At 39.5% G+C, this 18,160-nt stretch overlaps 1 protein-coding gene across 40 annotated transcripts in view; it reads left to right on the top strand.

The window, feature by feature from the left end:
* The window catches only part of mycbp2 (MYC binding protein 2), a 60,119-nt gene that overhangs the window by 40,739 nt on the left and 1,220 nt on the right, over positions 1 to 18,160 (top strand). For 16 of the 40 annotated variants that reach the window (XM_083536350.1, XM_083536340.1, XM_083536368.1 and 13 more), the window contains 31 exons: positions 206 to 338; positions 546 to 668; positions 4,650 to 4,814; positions 5,658 to 5,756; positions 6,167 to 7,786; positions 7,913 to 8,082; positions 8,199 to 8,443; positions 8,573 to 8,740; positions 8,853 to 9,010; positions 9,195 to 9,394; positions 9,728 to 9,874; positions 9,990 to 10,153; positions 10,232 to 10,388; positions 10,643 to 10,867; positions 10,957 to 11,022; positions 11,268 to 11,507; positions 11,619 to 11,708; positions 11,818 to 11,898; positions 12,405 to 12,671; positions 12,787 to 13,070; positions 13,183 to 13,279; positions 13,367 to 13,486; positions 13,700 to 13,801; positions 13,933 to 14,061; positions 15,432 to 15,564; positions 15,643 to 15,746; positions 15,849 to 16,037; positions 16,128 to 16,235; positions 16,346 to 16,555; positions 16,957 to 17,064; positions 17,970 to 18,135. In XM_083536350.1, coding sequence (XP_083392476.1) covers positions 206 to 338; positions 546 to 668; positions 4,650 to 4,814; positions 5,658 to 5,756; positions 6,167 to 7,786; positions 7,913 to 8,082; positions 8,199 to 8,443; positions 8,573 to 8,740; positions 8,853 to 9,010; positions 9,195 to 9,394; positions 9,728 to 9,874; positions 9,990 to 10,153; positions 10,232 to 10,388; positions 10,643 to 10,867; positions 10,957 to 11,022; positions 11,268 to 11,507; positions 11,619 to 11,708; positions 11,818 to 11,898; positions 12,405 to 12,671; positions 12,787 to 13,070; positions 13,183 to 13,279; positions 13,367 to 13,486; positions 13,700 to 13,801; positions 13,933 to 14,061; positions 15,432 to 15,564; positions 15,643 to 15,746; positions 15,849 to 16,037; positions 16,128 to 16,235; positions 16,346 to 16,555; positions 16,957 to 17,064; positions 17,970 to 18,135 — 6,268 coding nt within the window. The remainder of the gene's footprint in view (positions 1 to 205; positions 339 to 545; positions 669 to 4,649; positions 4,815 to 5,657; positions 5,757 to 6,166; positions 7,787 to 7,912; positions 8,083 to 8,198; positions 8,444 to 8,572; positions 8,741 to 8,852; positions 9,011 to 9,194; positions 9,395 to 9,727; positions 9,875 to 9,989; positions 10,154 to 10,231; positions 10,389 to 10,642; positions 10,868 to 10,956; positions 11,023 to 11,267; positions 11,508 to 11,618; positions 11,709 to 11,817; positions 11,899 to 12,404; positions 12,672 to 12,786; positions 13,071 to 13,182; positions 13,280 to 13,366; positions 13,487 to 13,699; positions 13,802 to 13,932; positions 14,062 to 15,431; positions 15,565 to 15,642; positions 15,747 to 15,848; positions 16,038 to 16,127; positions 16,236 to 16,345; positions 16,556 to 16,956; positions 17,065 to 17,969; positions 18,136 to 18,160) is intronic. The other 24 variants (XM_083536361.1, XM_083536348.1, XM_083536356.1 and 21 more) reach the window with 7 other exon arrangements.

Genomic DNA, 18,160 nt, shown 5'->3' with positions numbered 1-18,160 from the left:
CGCTACCATAGTCACATGCCGAACAGGACAGTGTGCTCTGTGTTGAATAATATAATAAAGTGATTGGCACATCAGCTCCTTTAACATTTACTGCCAGTGTAATCATGACCCACTTTATTATAAACCGCTATCTACAACAATTTGTGAAACGGCCAGTGCTCTAACCTTGTGTGTGATGAGATAAATAATGTTGTTTGTTTATCAGGTGGTTAACCCAGAGGGAACATGGGTACAGCTGGATAAGAACAGTGTAGTCGAGTTCTGCGAGAGCGATGAGGGAGAAGCCTGGTCCCTAGCAAGAGACAGAGGAGGAAACCAATATCTGCGCCATGATGAAGGTAAAACCACATCCACAAAACCATCATTGACAAAAAAGATTCTATGTATTTTTGTCCATGGTGTAGTAGCTTTCAGAACAAGTCAACCTGGACAGGCACTAGACATACTAATACTAATAATATGTAATATCCTGATAAGAATGCTATTTGTCATTTGCCAAGCTGATGAAATGTATGTCATTTCTGACTTCATATTTCCTCCAACAGAACAAGCTGTACTAGAACATAGTGCTCAGACTCCTCCTCCAAGCCCCTTCTCGGTGCAGGCCTTTAGCAGATCTATGGGCAGTGGAGCACAAGGCTTTGATTATGGCATCTCCAACAACAAAGGTGAGCATAGATGACTTTGAATGCAAGAAAAACCTAGTTCAGTAGAGAACACAGTGTTACATATGATATAGACAAAGCAGCATTGTTTAAACCCACTGTGTGTTACTTGTAACCATTCGCCATCATTGTCTTTTTATAGAACATTACGTTGCAGGATTTGTACATAGTTTTAATCCCGTACACTCTAATCACACATTGGGCCTCATTTATTAAGCTGCATACAATTATTTTGGCTTCTTTGTAAATGATATTTGTAGACCATTTTTTTTTTTACAAAGAATTGTAGCATTTATGAAAATCAATTCTTAGTTAAATAAATTTTTAGTATCCAATACATCGTTCTGAATTTACATATACGGCGGTTCCTTAATCTAAGACCTAACGACAGTTTGTTTACTGATTTTATAAATGTACTCACAAATTTAATAATGTTTACAGAACTAGCAATTCAGTTAGGACAAACTAAATGGCACTCTATAAAGAGGAGGAAAAGGTTAATCTATGCCTGTGGAAGCTGATGCGCTACAATAAAACAGTTGCATTAATGTAAGATTTAGTGCACACGTGTAATCGGGTTTTTATTTGTTTTCTTGTCTGAAGTTTTGTCAGCACGTTTACATTTTCTGAGTTGTGAATGTGTTTGCCAATTTATGGGAAGTCAGAAGAAAATTAGCATTTTAAAGATTTTGTAACTTTGAAATAGACTTTGATTTAAATTATGGTAACATTTGCACAATACTTTACACAAAAGGCTGATAAGTGAGTCCAAAAAATCTATTTAACAAAACTCCATTTTAGGTTTTATGAATCTATATTTATCTAAACATTGTACATCTTTTGTATCTTCTTTTTTTCATCTGTTATTGCATATCACTGGGAACAATACTACGTTTCATCAAAGTTGTACACATCAGTAATATGGGCAATTGTATGTTTTAGTGTTTCTCTTGCATGTACCTATTTAGTAATTAGTAACGTATTTCATTCTAAATGGTTTTGGTTACTTTTTCCATTTTTGATCAGCTATGGTACTAGAAATCTGTTGCCTTTGATTAAAAATACCCCAATTCCATAAAAGTTGGGATGCTGTGTAAAATGTTAATAAAAATAGAATTCTCTGATTTACAAATCTCATAAACCCATTTTCTATTTACAACAGAACACAGAAAATTGTAACGTTTTTTTAATGGCTGAAACACATCTCAAAAACTTTGGAACAGGGCCATGTTTACTCCTTTTAACCACAGTCCCATATACATTTAGGATCTAAGAAGACCAGTTGCTTGTGTTTTGGGAGAGAATGTTGTACCAGTGGTGTCTTGATATAGGTTTCCAGCTGCTCAACACACTTGGGTCTTCTTTGTCTTATTTTTTGTTTCATGGTGCACCAGACTCTCTTTTTTTTTTTCTCCTCAGAAGCCATTTTTCTTTAATAAATGTAGTATGCAGTTTAACACTGTCCTGCTAAAATATGCATGGCCTACCTTGAAAAAGACATTGTCTACATTGAATCTTCCAAAAAACTGAATTCAAGTATGTAAACATATACTGTATCTTAAACTTCAGCAGAAAAACAGGTAAATAATTAACATGGGCCTGAGGAGCGACAGGGCATTCCCTGTTAGTTTGGGGAAAATGTTTCAAATATCTTATTTTTGTGAAAATTTATGTTTTTATTTATTGTTTTATTTCATTTAGCCAAACAGGCTGAATTTCAAAAATAATTGGAAAATTTGATGACTGCAGCATTTCTGGATTATATTCACATGTGGCAAATTAGAGCTATAACCGGCATTTGTGTATGACATTTTTAGAGGCGTTTCTGAGCCTATTATGGGTGATTTCCATTTTAGAATCCAGTATAGTTTTTTTTTGCCTTTGTTCCTTGCAAAATATTTATTTATTATTTATTCAAAGTCTTCACAATTTAATGTTGTGTAACGTTATTTTGCAGTTGTCCCACAATTTGTAAATACCGTTTTTTGCGACGATTGGTGAACCTCTGTCCATCTTTATTTCTGAGAGACTCTGCCTCTCTTTTGATACCAACCATGTTACTGACCTGTGGTCAGTTAATCTAATTAGTTGCAAAATGTTCCTTATAAACCTGCTCCAGCTGGTTCTTTTTAGTAACACTTACTTTTTCAGAATTTTGTTGCCCCGTCCCAACTTAAGACGTGTTGTGCCATCGAATTCAGAAATGAATACCGTAATTTCCGGACTATAAAGCGCACCCATATATAAGCTGCACTCACTGAATTTTACAAATATTTTTATTTTTAACATAAATAAGCCGCACCTGTCTATAAGGTGTCTACACTAATATATTTTTTCACAGGCTTTAACGAAAGACACGTTACACACGGTGTAACGGGTGAAATATGTTGCGCTTCTATTAGGAGCATAGCGGTATTTTGGGAATAGCATGCCAGAAGCGAGCTCTCCCTTCACCCTGACCGAACGCGTTACAACGGTTTGTATCTTAACAGTAGCCTACCAAGAAAGTCATTGTTCATTGTCTTCCTCCTTCCTTTCACAACTATTTCTCTCGAGAGTTTATCTTTTGGCATCGTCGTGCGTTCAAAAATCACCCGGTGAAAGTTTTTCTCTCGATGCCGTGCAGCTCAGAATACAGGTGAGGTGCGTTTTTTTTTTTTTTTTTTCGTTTTGTTTTTTTTTTTCGTTTTCGTTTGGAAATTTAATTGGTCTAATGTAATGTTCAGTTTTTTGGCTTGAAGTTTGTGAAACCGGGAAAAACCCAGGAAAAATCCTTAAATTAAACATCCTTCGTTGTTTAAGCCACAGGGTTCAGAACGTGGGAAAAAATTAGCGGTTTATAGTCCGAAAAATACGGTATTTTTTTTCTTAAAGTGGTACATTTCTTCGGGTTAAACATTTTATATGTTTTCTATGTTCGATTGTGAATAAAATATGGGTTTATGAGATTTCCAAATCAATGATTTGTATTTTAATTTGCATGTCACACAGCGCCCCCACTTTTTTGTAACTGTGATTGTATATGTTGTGTCAGAGGGAAGATATTTTCTCTATTTTTTTTTCTTTTCTTTTTTTCTTATCTTTTTTTTTTTTTTTTTTTTTAAACAAGGCCATAGATTATTGTTTACTTCCTTGTTTAGACACCGCCGTTGAGTTTTACTCACTATTAGATATTACTATTATTTGTATTTTGTACCATAGCTCCACTTACACACTGTGGTGCCACATTCATCTGTATTATGGGGGAAGTTTAGATTCATTAATACATTCATTGCCTTATCTTTTCTTTCTGCATGCTTACATGTTTATTGTGTGTCATGGCCAAGATCAGTGACAAAAAATGTTGTTCTTGTATGCATGGAAAAGATTCTATGTGCTGCACACTTAGTGCATCTGGACCCACCAAAATGTGTCCCACTTTTGAGGACTTGGCTTAAAGCCTGAATCCTGCTGTGCTTTCTTCATTCACTGCTGCTGAGTAATACATCCATACACCTTTGCTGAGCGGCATGGTGTTTTATGGACCCTTCATCACTACCTTATGCACATTCGTAGTTACACTTCATGAAGAGATTTGTGTCAGCCAAATATAATCTAGGCAATGTCTGTGGTAACACTCTTTATAAGTGCTCCTTAAAATCTTCCAACCATAATGAAACCAACCAGTGTAAATCAACAATGGTTTGTGCTTAAGCTGGGAGTGATGAAAGAACAGCCAAGGCAATGTTGCCAAAGCCAGCACCTTACCTATGGCTCAATACACAATACCTTAACCAACTTAGGTGCACATTTAAAAAAAAAAAAAAATAATACCTGACTTACTGTCCCCAGAGCTTCTACCTGTTCCCCCCCGTGATTCATCTAATCCACTGACACCCCTTTTGTACTGCCAGTAAATGTGCCTTTGTGGGGCATTGGTCTTTGCATTTTCTATGCTTCCAGTCGTAAAAAGCTATAGTATTCCCATTGTCTTCCACGTTACAGGTGACCGCCTGAGTGCCATACTGAATTCCATTCAGTCTGGGCCTTTCCTCCCAGCTCCCTCCATATTTGAGCAAGCCGCCAAACCTCCCTCTTCCCTTGTCCACAGCCCTTTTGTATTTGGACAGTCCCTTTCCCAGCAGCCTCAGCCACAACCACAGCTTCTAAGTAAGTCTGGCCCTCTGTTTGACAGTGGTGGTGCTTGCTTGCACAGATGCACAGGGCTTTATTTTTTTATTTTTTGTCATTAAAATATTTCTGTTTTTCCTAAAATGTCTGTGTTCCTCTCAAGCTTAGGCTCCTTGCTTCTTTGCTTCTTTTCCATCATACTCACTTGCTGTGTATTCCAAAAAGCATCTTTTTTTTCTTTTCTTTTTTTTTTTTGCTTCTTGTAAAATAACCATTTTAACTCTAGCAATTCATGCCCAAACACTTTTATTTTTTTGCTCCCTATATGCAGTCTTTCTCACCTCATCTATATGTAATATTTCATTTTATTTTATCTATTTATTTGGTTCATATCATTTATTTTCCTTATTCACAAAATATCCTAAAGTCAAATTTGAAAGGGCAAAACTGCACTAAAATACTCTGATTTAGTTTAAAGAAATATGCCACTATTGAATAGTGCCAGAGTGAATTTCTTTTATTATTTATTTATCTGCCATGTGAATGTGTGTTTGCAGTCATCCAGAGCTCTTTGCAAAGCTAGTGTTTGTGTAGTCTAGGGATCAGATTCCAGACCTTTCATTAGTTGCTGCTTTTTACTTTTTCTCTCCAGTGGCTATATTCTTTCTCTCCCTAAGTACATGCCTCTTTTTTCTTTTCCTGCTTTTTTCTGACATTTCTCTCTCTCTCTCTCTCTCTCTCTCTCTCTCTCTCTCTCTCTCACACACACACACATATACACACTTTCTCATTTCACTCCCCGATCCATCTTTCCTTCCTTTGATTGTTTTCTTTGGTTCAAATCTTGTTGCTTACTCTCCTTGCAACTGTTTTCCGCTGTAGATGCTTCATCACGCAGCCTTGCTTCAAGTGAGCGTGTGCACAAAAGCAGTGTGGCTGGGCCTGGCACAGCTCTCTCATCTCTTGCTCTCAGACAAAAGGGTGGGTAATGCATGCCTCCTTCTAGGAGCACCCGGAGACTTACCACTGAGACGGGCTTCGTCTCATCCACTGCTTGATGAACTAGATGTAGTTTCCGTGTTGGTATGGATTGGAACATGTAGTACGTAGGTTGCTTTAGATTGACTACAGAACTTGGCACAATGAAATCTGGCTGTGCAAACTGGAAGTCTACGGTTTCAGTGGTTTCTTTGTCATGTTTTTTGTGCATCATAACATGTATAATTTACCCTTCTCCATTTCTGCTTTTCTTTATCACTTTTAATTTTCAGGCATTGTATTAGTATGTAATGTATTTTTTTCCTGTTTCTATACAGTTTAATTTTAGAACTCTTGAACTTTTTGTGAGAGGCTCATGAATTGATTAATTGTTAATTTGTTATGACATTTAGGTGAGAGAGGAAACGTGACAGCTCGATCAATGTCTCCAGCAAGCAAGCATCACCAAGAAGGTCGCACAATCAAAGCTGACAGCCGCTCTAACCGCACCCCTGATCAGGGCAAAATCAAGACCATTGACAGCCTGTCTGCCAGCGAGGCTCTTATCCTCAAATCAGACACAGGCAAATTACGCTCCGACTCTCACAGCCGTTCTCATTCACCAAACCACAACACCCTACAGGCCCTAAAAGCTGATGGGAAAAGCTCAGGTCTCCGGTCTGAGTCTCCAAATACAGGTTCACGATCTTCCTCACCCAAACAAAAGACCGTCATCTCAGGGAGATCAAGTCCCTCCAGCAGCAGTTCCCCACGCTCCTCCTCTCCACAAGATAAGAACCTGCCAATAAAAGTCTGTCCCTCCTCAAAGGCTCATCTAGATCCTCCTCGTGAGAGATCCAAATCTGACTCCTATACCCTGGACCCTGATGTCTTGAGAAAGAAAAAAATACCTCTGACAGAGCCACTGAGAGGCAGATCAACTTCTCCCAAACAGAAACATCTGCTGAAAGAGGCTAAAGTGGGGAGCAACAATTTTGAAAATGGTTCCCCATCTCCTCATGTTGTCCAGGAGAACCTTCACAGTGAAGTAGTAGAAGTATGCTCTTCTAGTGCCCTGCTGTCCAGCGATGAAGCCAATGATGAAAATGCCGAATTGCTTAATGCCGAAGAGGGCTCGTCCAAAGTCCATTTCAGCATTGGAAAGGCTCCGGTCAAGGAGGAATTGGAAAGCCGCTCCTCACCGAAAGTCAGCCGCAAGACTTCAAGCAGGCATGTGCGGCCCAAAAAGGACAAGTCGGGGCCTCTCTTTAAGGGTGAGAATGTCCGCCAAGCTGAGCCTGCCAAGCAGGCCATGTCACCTTCTGTGGCAGAATGTGCTCGTGCTGTTTTTGCAGCATTCCTGTGGCATGAGGGCATTGTTCATGATGCTATGGCCTGCTCCTCCTTCCTGAAGTTTAACCCTGAACTGACCAAAGAGCATGCTCCCATTCGCAACTCGCTCAGCTGCCAGCAGAGCCTTGATGAAAAAGAAAGCAAGCTGAAAAACCGTCATTCACTTGAGATCTCCTCTGCACTTAACATGTTTAACATCTCACCTCATGGCCCTGATATCTCCAAGATGGGCAGCATCAATAAAAACAAGGTTCTCTCCATGCTTAAAGAGCCACCCTTACCTGAGAAATGTGAAGATGGAAAAGGTGAGCAGGCCTCTTATGAAGTAACAAGCCACTCCACATTGAGGTCAAAATCTCTCCTGCCCCTCACTCTCCAACACCTTGTAGCTTTTTGGGAGGACATCTCTATGGCAACTATCAAAGCTGCCACACAGAACATGATCTTCCCCAGCCCTGGTTCTAGTGCTATCCTTAAAAAGAAAGAGAGTGAGAAAGACGGCAAGAAGGCCAAGAAGGAGAAGAAAAAGAAGGAAAAGGCAGAGGTTCGCCCAAGAGGGAACCTTTTTGGGGAAATGGCACAGCTGGCCATGGGAGGTCCGGAAAAAGACACAATCTGTGAACTATGTGGAGAATCTCATCCCTACCCTGTTACATACCACATGAGGCAAGCCCACCCAGGTACATGGATGATATTTTATTGTAAATTTTTTTTCAGCTCTGTTTAATGCGCAGCTGTTTAAAAAATTAAATGGAGATGTAATTTAGTGTAGTGTTGGAGATGTAATTTAGTCCTATTTTCTTTAGGCTGTGGGCGTTATGCTGGAGGACAAGGCTATAATAGCATCGGCCACTTCTGTGGGGGATGGGCAGGGAATTGTGGAGATGGCGGCATAGGAGGGAGCACCTGGTATCTGGTTTGTGACCGCTGTAGAGAGAAGTACCTGAGAGAGAAACAAACTGCAGCTAGAGAGAAGGTTGAACTTCATTTTTTTGCAGTCTGTTTTCTTTCTCATATACTCATTTGTTTTCTTGTTTTTAATTGCTATCAATAAAACAATTACCTTGGTGTGTGTTTTTTTGTATAAATCAGGTGAAGCAGTCCAGGAAGAAGCCTTTGCAAGTGAAAACTCCTCGAGCACTTCCCACTATGGAGGCACACCAGGTGATCCGTGCCAATGCCCTGTTCCTGTTATCCCTGAGCAGTGCTGCCGAGCCAAACCTGCTATGCCATCACCCACCGAAACTTTTCCACACACACCTACCTAGCCTGAAGGAGGGAGTTTCTGAAGAGCTGCCAAATAAAATTGGCTGCCTGTATCTACAGACCCTGGCTCGGTAAATCAAATAGATTCGGATTTTTTTTTCTTTCTGTGCCTTTTACATTTAATATACTTAAAAACAACTTTGATAATGTCAAAGTCGCTCCACACATGTATTATAACATCTAACATGCCTCTGTTTCAGTCAACACACAGAGAATTATGGAGGCTATCAGGATGAAAACCTGTTCCAGGATGAGATGCGCTACCTGAGATCGACATCAGTCCCAGCTCCTTATATCTCTGTCACGCCTGATGCTTGTCCTAATGTCTTTGAGGAACCGGAAAGTAACATGAAGTCCATGCCGCCTAGGTAACGACACCTTTCTTTTTCACTACTGCTTATCTAAAATTCTGCCAGTATATTAGCAGAGCTGTTAGCAGAGAGGAAAGATGTTTAAATCATGGATGTGATATTTTGGTAGCCTGGAGACAAGCCCCATCACAGACAGTGACACAGCCAAACGGACCGTATTCCAACGCTCTTACTCCGTGGTCGCTTCTGAGTATGATAAACAACATTCGTCTTCTCCAGCCCGAGTGAAGGCAGTGCCCAGGCGGAGGGTACACAGCGGGGATGCAGGTACTCTTACTGTTTATTCCAATGTCATTAGGTGTTTTGTTAAAGTTTTCTAGAGTTCTAGATATAATCTATATTTACCTTTTTTGTTTGCATACATTTACAGATCTCTGCATTCTGTCTTTCAATCAATTCTAAATTCAATCTTGATGCGAAAGATGTTACATGTAGTTTTGTTTTTTCATAGAAGTGGGCTCCTCTCTCCTGAGACACCCCTCTCCCGAGCTATCACGGCTGATCTCAGCACATGGCTCCCTAAGCAAAGGGGAAAGGAATTTCCAGTGGCCTGTCCTGGCCTTTGTCATACAGCACCATGATTTAGAAGGTCTTGAGGTGGCCATGAGGCATGCTCTGCGCAAATCAGCTTGCAGAGTGTTTGCTATGGAGGTTAGCCATAATTAGTTGGATATGTAGCTAAAATATACGGTGGATAAAGAAAGTCTGCATTCTCCTGTTAAAATAGCAGGCTTCTAAATCAAGATAAATCATATCAGATCTTTTTTCATATTTAATAAGGTCAAACATCTAAGTGGTTTTAATATAGCACTCACTCTTATAGTAAGAGTAATTTTTTTTTCTGCAATTTTATTTCACTTTTTTTTCTAAAATTCAAGCCCAAAGATGAATTATGATCTGGCATGATTTTATTATGTTTTTAACAGATGATGTAACATTAACAGTATATGGAATAGAATTCATATCAAAGTGTTTCCTCATTAGGCATTCAACTGGCTGCTATGCAACGTGATTCAAACCACCTCTTTACATGATATCCTCTGGCATTTTGTGGCTTCTTTAACTCCATCTCCATGTGAGCCTGAGGAGGAGGAAGAGGATGAAAGCAAAGCCAATAAAGACACTGTGGAGGTCAGGCTGCACCGCACAAATTTTCTTACCTCCATTCAATTCACTTGCACTTTGGTTTTTCCAGTTGAGAGTAAAATTTGACTACTGTATGAATGCCACCTGTTTTGTTTCACAGCAGGAGAAAGATTTGGGCGTGTGTGAACATCCTCTCTCTGACATTGTCATCGCCGGAGAGGCAGCTCACCCTCTCCCCCACACCTTCCACAGACTTCTCCAGACTATCTCTGACCTGATGATGTCTCTACCTGGGGGAAGTTCCCTTCAACAAATGGCTCTCAGGTAAATGAGTCACCGCAATATACTGTTACACAGGCAGCGATCTGTTATCCGTGTCTAAAATTCTGAAACTTCATGTAGGTGCTGGAGTCTTAAATTTAAACAGTCAGACCACCAGTTTCTGCACCAGAGTAATGTGTTTCATCACATCAACAACATTCTGTCCAAGTCGGATGATGGAGACAGCGAAGAGAGCTTTAACATCAGCGTGCAGTCTGGATATGAAGCCATCAGTCAGGTAGTAATAAAACACTTTTTATTGTTTTCAGTAATATTCATGCGCATTCGGGCTCTTGAAATTCTTCAAGTTCTGCTTTAGGCATTTCTGTAGAAGTGTATTTATTGTCATACCCAACGTAATACCGTCAGGATTTTCTCTGTATTATATATTATAAGAAATTTTTACATTGTCAACACAATGATAAATCTGATAATAATCCAATAATAAATCTAACACTGTTTACATTTAGTAACCTATTTCCCTTGATGCAGGAGCTGTGTGTGGTAACCTGTTTGAAGGACTTGACCAGTGTGATGGATATAAAAACATCCAGCCGACCAGCCATGATCGGCAGCCTGACAGATGGTTCTACAGAGACATTCTGGGAATCAGGGGATGAAGACAAGAACAAGACAAAGAGCATCACTCTCAGCTGTGTGAAAGGGATCAATGCTACTTATGTTTCCGTGCATGTGGACAACTCCCGTGACATTGGAGTAAGTTGGGACTGTATAGCATTGATAGTTATTATATATAGATAATTCCTTTTTCAGTTAAAATGTATATATTATTTCATATATTTTAGAACAAAGTCACGTCAATTACAGTTCTCTGTGGAAGGGCAGTGGAAGACCTCTGCAGAATCAAACAGGTAAATCTGAAATTGTCCTGCACTTTAGAAACCTTGGTAGTATTTGTGCAAAAATCCTAACAGAAATCTTTTAAATGACTTCCTCCAAGGTCATGGACTATATATCTAATACCGTGACTGAAAAGTTAACCATGGCAATTGCCTCGTATTGTTACTGACAGCAGAGCTTCATATGACTGTCAGATTGATGTTTGATTTAAAGTTGTTTTTTTTTTTTTTAATTAATGTTATCTTTGTTCTGCCAGATTGACCTGGACTCAAGGCACATGGGCTGGGTGACCAGCGAGCTACCTGGTGGGGACCATCATGTGATCAAGATTGAGATGAAGGGTCCAGAGAACACACTGAGGGTGAGGCAGGTTAAGGTGCTTGGCTGGAAGGATGGTGAGACCATCAAGATAGCAGGTCAAATCTCAGCTAGTGTGGCTCAGCAGAAGAACTGTGAAGCAGAAACTCTGCGTGTATTCCGTCTCATCACCTCACAGGTTAGTGAGATTGTGTTGAGATAATATTGTGTGGCTACTTGAATGGGTCAAAACAATCTGCACTTTAAAATGGAGCCATGATTTAATACCATGGATGATGATGATGTGTAGGTGTTTGGAAAGCTCATTTGTGGGGATGCAGAGCCTACTCCAGAGCAGGAAGAGAAGAACCTGCTGTCATCTCCAGAGGGTGAAGACAAGGTAAGCATCAAAGTTTGCCATGATCATACACAGTAGGCATAGGCATTTAAGATTTAGTTAATGAAACACAAAGATTGCGTTTGTTAACGATTTCCAATTCCACCCATAGGCTCCATCTGATGCTGATTTAAAGGAGCACATGGTTGGGATCATATTCAGTAGGAGCAAGCTCACCAATTTGCAGAAACAGGTATGTTATGTTGTTGTATGTTGTTCACTGCTTCATTTTTAGACTGCTTATTTTTGCTTTCCAGATGTATACAATTTTCTATACGGTGTACTCAAGGTACACAAACAGGATATTGACTATTTTTTTTTTGTTAGAAAACCAATCACCCCAATATTTGTATAAAGTCTTCCTGCAGCTTAGCACAAGAATAAATTCTGGTTGGACTAATCAAAATTTTTTTATTGAATACAGTGGTAATGCATGCTTAAATATATAGGCGAAATGGATTTCTGCATTATATTTTACAAACCCAGAGAGCAATCTTATGAAATAAATGCCTCATGTTTGTAACGCATCACACTGGTACATTTGGTTGGTTGGTGTTAGATACATTCCACAATGGCATCTTTTGTGAAATTGTCTTTATTCAACTTTTTTCTCTCTCTCTCTCTCTCTCTCTCTCTCTCTCTCTCTCTCTCTCTCTCTCTTTCTCTCCCCCCCCCCCCTCCATTTTCCGTTGCCCCTAGGTATGTGCACACATTGTGCAGGCGATACGCATGGAGGCTACACGTGTTCGTGAGGAATGGGAGCATGCTATTTCTAGTAAGGAAAATGCCAATTCGCAGCCCAGCGACGATGACGCATCCTCAGATGCCTACTGTTTTGAATTGCTCTCGATGGTCCTAGCCTTGAGTGGCTCCAATGTAGGCAGACAGTACTTGGCCCAGCAACTCACCCTGCTACAGGATCTGTTCTCCCTACTCCATACTGCCTCACCACGTGTCCAAAGACAGGTGTGTGTGTGTGAGCATGTAACAGTGTGTAGTATATGCTTTTGTGTTTTTCCATTAAATCTTTGAAGTACAGTTTGGCTTGCCTCCTGACTAATCGTTGCCTCTGATCACCCAGGTGACTTCACTGCTCAGACGTGTCCTTCCTGAGGTGACTCCTGTACGCTTGGCCAGTGTAATCGGTGTGAAGTCTTTGCCACCAGCAGATATAAGTGACATCATCCACTCAACAGAGAAGGGTGACTGGAACAAGCTGGGGATTCTGGACATGTTCCTAGGATGCATTGCTAAAGCCCTTACAGTACAGCTCAAGGCCAAGGGCACCACCATTGCAGGCATAGCAGGCATGGCAGCAGCCAAAGGAGTCACAACGGTTACGTTGCCCATGATTTTTAACTCAAGGTGAGCTTGATATGGTAAACCTAAACAAATTTAAATAAAAAAAATAATTCATGCATGCATGATTCATGCATTAGTAAGTTACATGTACTTTTTCCTTTCTGTTTGCGAGTAGCTACATCCGGCGTGGTGAGAGTCACTGGTGGATGAAGGGTTCAACGCCACCTCAGATTTCTGAAATCATCATTAAACTGGTTAAAGACATGGCTGCTGTAAGAACTCCGTAAAATAGTTTTGTCTCAATTCCAGTCTGTGTATTGGTTTCTGTGTGCTGATTAATTGCACCTTATCCTCCCTAGGGTCACCTCTCAGATGCTTGGTCCAGAGTAACTAAGAACGCCATTGCTGAGACCATTATAGCTCTCACTAAGATGGAGGAGGAGCACCGCTCACCAGTGCGCTGCATTGCAACCACACGGGTATGACTAAGCCTTTCATTATTCAGCGAAAACAGGTAATCTAAGTCACTACATCACAAACCAGGTCACTGAGTCATCATGCTTGAGCTTAAAGAAGCTCTCTGGAAAACATTTCCAAAACAATAGGTTACTATTGTACTACTACGTGCTTATTGTATATAATAGAGCAAAGCAGTAAATATCAAATATTCTTGGTACATTGTTTCGGCACAGCTTTGGCTGGCTCTTGCCTCTCTGTGTGTGCTGGATCAAGACCATGTGGACCGGCTCTCCTCAGGTCGTTGGATGGGCAAAGATGGCCAGCAGAAACAGATGGTAAAGCATATCGGTTTTTTTTTTGGTTTTTTTTAACCAACCTGCTTAGATGCAATGAAGATTTAAAGAAAAGAAAAAAAACACATCCTTCTTACTAATAAAGTTTCTAATTTCCTTTTTTCCCCCCACAGCCTATGTGTGACAACCATGACGATGGTGAGACTGCAGCTATCATCCTTTGTAATGTGTGTGGAAACCTGTGCACTGACTGTGATCGGTTCCTTCATCTGCATCGCCGTACCCGCTCTCACCAGAGACAGGTAGACTATCGTTTACATAAACTAAGGAGAAAAATAAGAAGCTTTAAATCTACAATTTTTTTTCTAATTAAGACCAATTGTATAGGATTTCATGCAGAAGACAACTGATTAATCAGTCTTTTTTTTTTTTTTTTTATAGTCCTCTTCTTAATTTAATTAAGTAAAAGAATGTGGATCATCTTCATTTTAAATCCTGCAACATTTTGAGAAAAGGTCAAATACACCTGCAGTCAGGTTAACTGCTAAATTAGTGTTGCGTTTATTGCTAGTATTGCTAGTTTATTCTTCATATTAGTCATAACAAGTTTGGCTAGAAATGCATTGCTCTGAGTCTCAAAGGCAAAAAGTAAGCAGCAAAATCCCGATTTGACAAGCAAAAATAATGCTGGTGAGTACATTCAGTCTGATAAGTCGTGTATTCTGAGATGACATTTCTGACAATACATCGTTATATTTGTTTATAACCTACAGAGTCTTGACTTCTCTATTACAGAGATTAGAAAATGACAAATTTGAATTATAGACCGATTATATCTCACATTCAAAAATTTTTTTATTTTTAATAAATAATGTATTAGTAAATGTTTCACCAATGGTTTAGAACTAAACACTATTCCCAAAGAACCTGTTTTCAAAAATACAACTTTTATGTGTATTAGGCCAACAGTAAAGCACTTGGGATTTAATAGGAAAATGACACTATCACAGAAATTATACTCTGAAAGCCACTTTTGTATTTTTAAATTGCAGACGCATGTAATAAAGTAGAGTCAAATGCAAGATACAAACTGGTATTGTTGTAAAGAAACTTTTTGCCAGCAAGTGAACATTATCCAAAGGCTAAATTATATAAACATTATCTTGTTACCTAAATAGTTACACTGGGCATGTGTTAAACACTGAGTGCATAATATCACTGTTTGAATACAATGTAACTTTCTTCCTGGAAAATCCAGATGTTTCCCCACTGGCCATAATTGTTTTTTTGTTTAAATTGTTGGGGTTTTTTTATCATTTCCTTATATTTGAATCTAATGTTTTAAATGCTCAATATCATACTTTCATAGATTTAGAAGTATGTTTTTTCTTCAAGGGAAATTTATTATATATACATCACAGGAAAAACAACTAAAAAAAACAAGTAAATTGTGAAGTTAGTCACTTGTTTTTTGCCACAAAATTAGGGTAAGTTTTCTACACAATTTATGTGTAGATACTTAATAAACTAGAAACATGAAGCAATGTTGTCTCTTAATCATTCAAGTATTTACAGTTGTATTAGATATTTGTTCATATTTTATTGCAGTTGTGCTTCGTAATTGCTTCCATGGCACTTGGCACTTTTGAGACAATGCTTGACTTGTTTGCAGGTGTTCAAGGAAGAAGAGGAAGCCATTAAGGTTGACCTTCATGAAGGCTGTGGAAGAACCAAACTCTTCTGGCTTATGGCACTGGCTGACTCGAAGACCATGAAGGCTATGGTGGAGTTCAGAGAGCACACAGGTAACCTCTTGTTACATGGCAATCAAAATTTCTCTTTGGTCCATTCTTGTGGCCATTACTGAAAACGTTATCTTTTAGGTAAACCTTCTTCAAGCAGTTCAGATGCCTGCCGCTTCTGTGGCACCAGGAATGGCACTGAGTTGTCTGCAGTGGGGAGCGTGTGCTCAGACCCAGACTGTCAGGTAAGAATCCCAGCACTCTCTCACAATATAATGAATTCACTTTGGTGTGCTAATGTTTCTGTCAAATGCATGACCACCATTCTTCTCTGTTTGTATGTGTAGGAGTATGCAAAGCTGGCTTGCAGTAAGACTCATGTGTGTGGTCACCCTTGTGGTGGAGTTAAGAACGAGGAACTGTGTTTGCCCTGCCTGCATGGCTGTGACAAGAGCACTGGCTGTCTGAAACAGGACGCTGATGACATGTGCATGATCTGTTTCACTGAGGCTCTGTCTGCAGCTCCTGCCATCCAGGTATTTACAGGACAAGCACTTAGTTCAGTCTCTGCATTAAAAAGTAGACACTAGGCATCACCTGTCTCTTCTTCTCTTTCTTCTTCTCAGCTGGATTGCAGCCATGTGTTCCATCTTCAGTGTACACGCAGAGTCCTAGAAAACCGCTGGCTGGGGCCCAGGATAACTTTTGGCTTTATGTCCTGTCCAATCTGTAAGGTATGTAATCAAATCAAGCTGAGTGCCATGGACCGCATGAAGAGCGAATTCTCTAAATTATTCATTCGCAACACGTATGATTGATGTCATGGCTTGTTTTCTTTTCTCAGAACAAAATTAACCATTCTGTGATCAAAGATCTGCTGGATCCAATTAAAGAGCTCTATGAAGACGTGAGAAGAAAAGCTTTAATGAGACTGGAATATGAAGGGCTGCACAAGAGCGAGGCTATCACCATGCCCGGGGCGCGCTTTTACAACGACCCTGCTGCATTCGCTATGAATAGATATGCTTACTATGTTTGCTACAAGTGCAAAAAGGTTGGCTTCACAAGATTTCCTTTGTTGTTTACACTATAAAGGGAATGTTTTATTGAAAATCTTTCTTTTGATGTTTCATTGTAGTTAACGAACGGATATTTAACTCGCTAACAAAATGCAGTTTGCAGACGTTGAGAAAAGTATAATGAAGTATCTTATTATATACCTTATTTTTCGTATTAGAAAGCAGTATAATTTTGTGAGCCAAAACAGGTGTGAGATGACGCAAAACGGATTGTTGTATTTTGGTAAGGCCAGGTGTGCTGAAAATAAATTAAATATCAGAATGGCATCTGTTCAAGTTATTTTTCAGTGTGGAAAACCAACATGATTGGCTCAAAATGTGACCTGTTGATTTTGAGATTTTAATGAATAATTATTATTATAATTTTTTTTTGCAGGCTTATTTTGGGGGGGAAGCCCGCTGTGATGCAGAGGCAGGACAGGGGGATGACTATGACCCCAGTGAGCTTATCTGTGGTGCATGCTCAGATGTGTCCAGGGCACAGGCAAGTAAAAAAAAAGAATAATGTGTTGTGAAAATTTTCATATAATTATATATTTACACACACACACAGAGGGCATGCCTAAATTTATGGTGACTGATCAGGCAGAACATTGTGACCACCTGGCTATAATTGTGTTGGTCTTCCTTTTGCTGGCAAAACAGTCCTGACCTGTCGAGCATTAACAGCATTAACTTCTTCAGTAATTTGAGCTACAGGAGCTCATCTGTTAGATCAGACCACATGAGCCAGCCTTCACTCCACACATGCATCAGTCAGCCTCGGCCACTCATGATCCTGTCACTGGTTCACCACTGTTCCTTGGACAACTTTTGATAGATACTGACTACTGCAGTTTGGGAACAGCCCACAAGAGCTGCAGTTTTGGAGATGCTCTGACCCAGTCATCCAGCCATCACAATTTGGCTCTGGTCAAACTCCTTCAAATCCATTTTTCCTGCTTCTAACACAATTTCAGGACAAAATGTTCACATGCTTACATCTCACCTACTAATATGTGCTATGATGAATAGATAATCAGGTGTTCTTCACTTTATGGCTCATTATGTTATGCCTGATTTGTGTATATTTATTGTATAGTGTGTGTACAGTGCAGTAAAAAATATTTTTTTATTTTTCATATTTGTTACACTTGAATGATTCAGATCTAGGTCATTTTAATATTACAGAAAGATAACCAGAGTAAATTCCAAATGCCGTTTATAAATGATGTCATTTATTAAAGGAATAAAGCTGTCTAACGCTCTTAAATGAATGTGATTAACCAAATTTTTTGGAAAACTGAATTACATTACACTGGCCACACCCATGCATTTTTTTTTTTTCAGGGAGGGCAAATAGCAGCTGTGAAAGAAACATATTTCTTAATTTTCTTTTCACTTTTGCAGATGTGCTCCAAACATGGAACAGACTTTCTTGAGTACAAATGCCGTTACTGCTGTTCTGTCGCTGTGTTTTTCTGTTTCGGGACCACACACTTCTGCAATGCTTGTCATGATGACTTTCAGAGAATGACCAGTATCCCTAAAGAAGAGCTGCCTCATTGTCCTGCTGGTAAATTTAAATTCCTACTAAAATG

Source organism: Silurus aristotelis (genome assembly GCF_946808225.1).
Source record: "Silurus aristotelis genome assembly, chromosome: 3".
Lineage (NCBI taxonomy): Eukaryota > Metazoa > Chordata > Actinopteri > Siluriformes > Siluridae > Silurus > Silurus aristotelis.
Note: the sequence above shows the minus strand (reverse complement) of the source record. Positions and strands in the feature narration are given on the sequence as shown.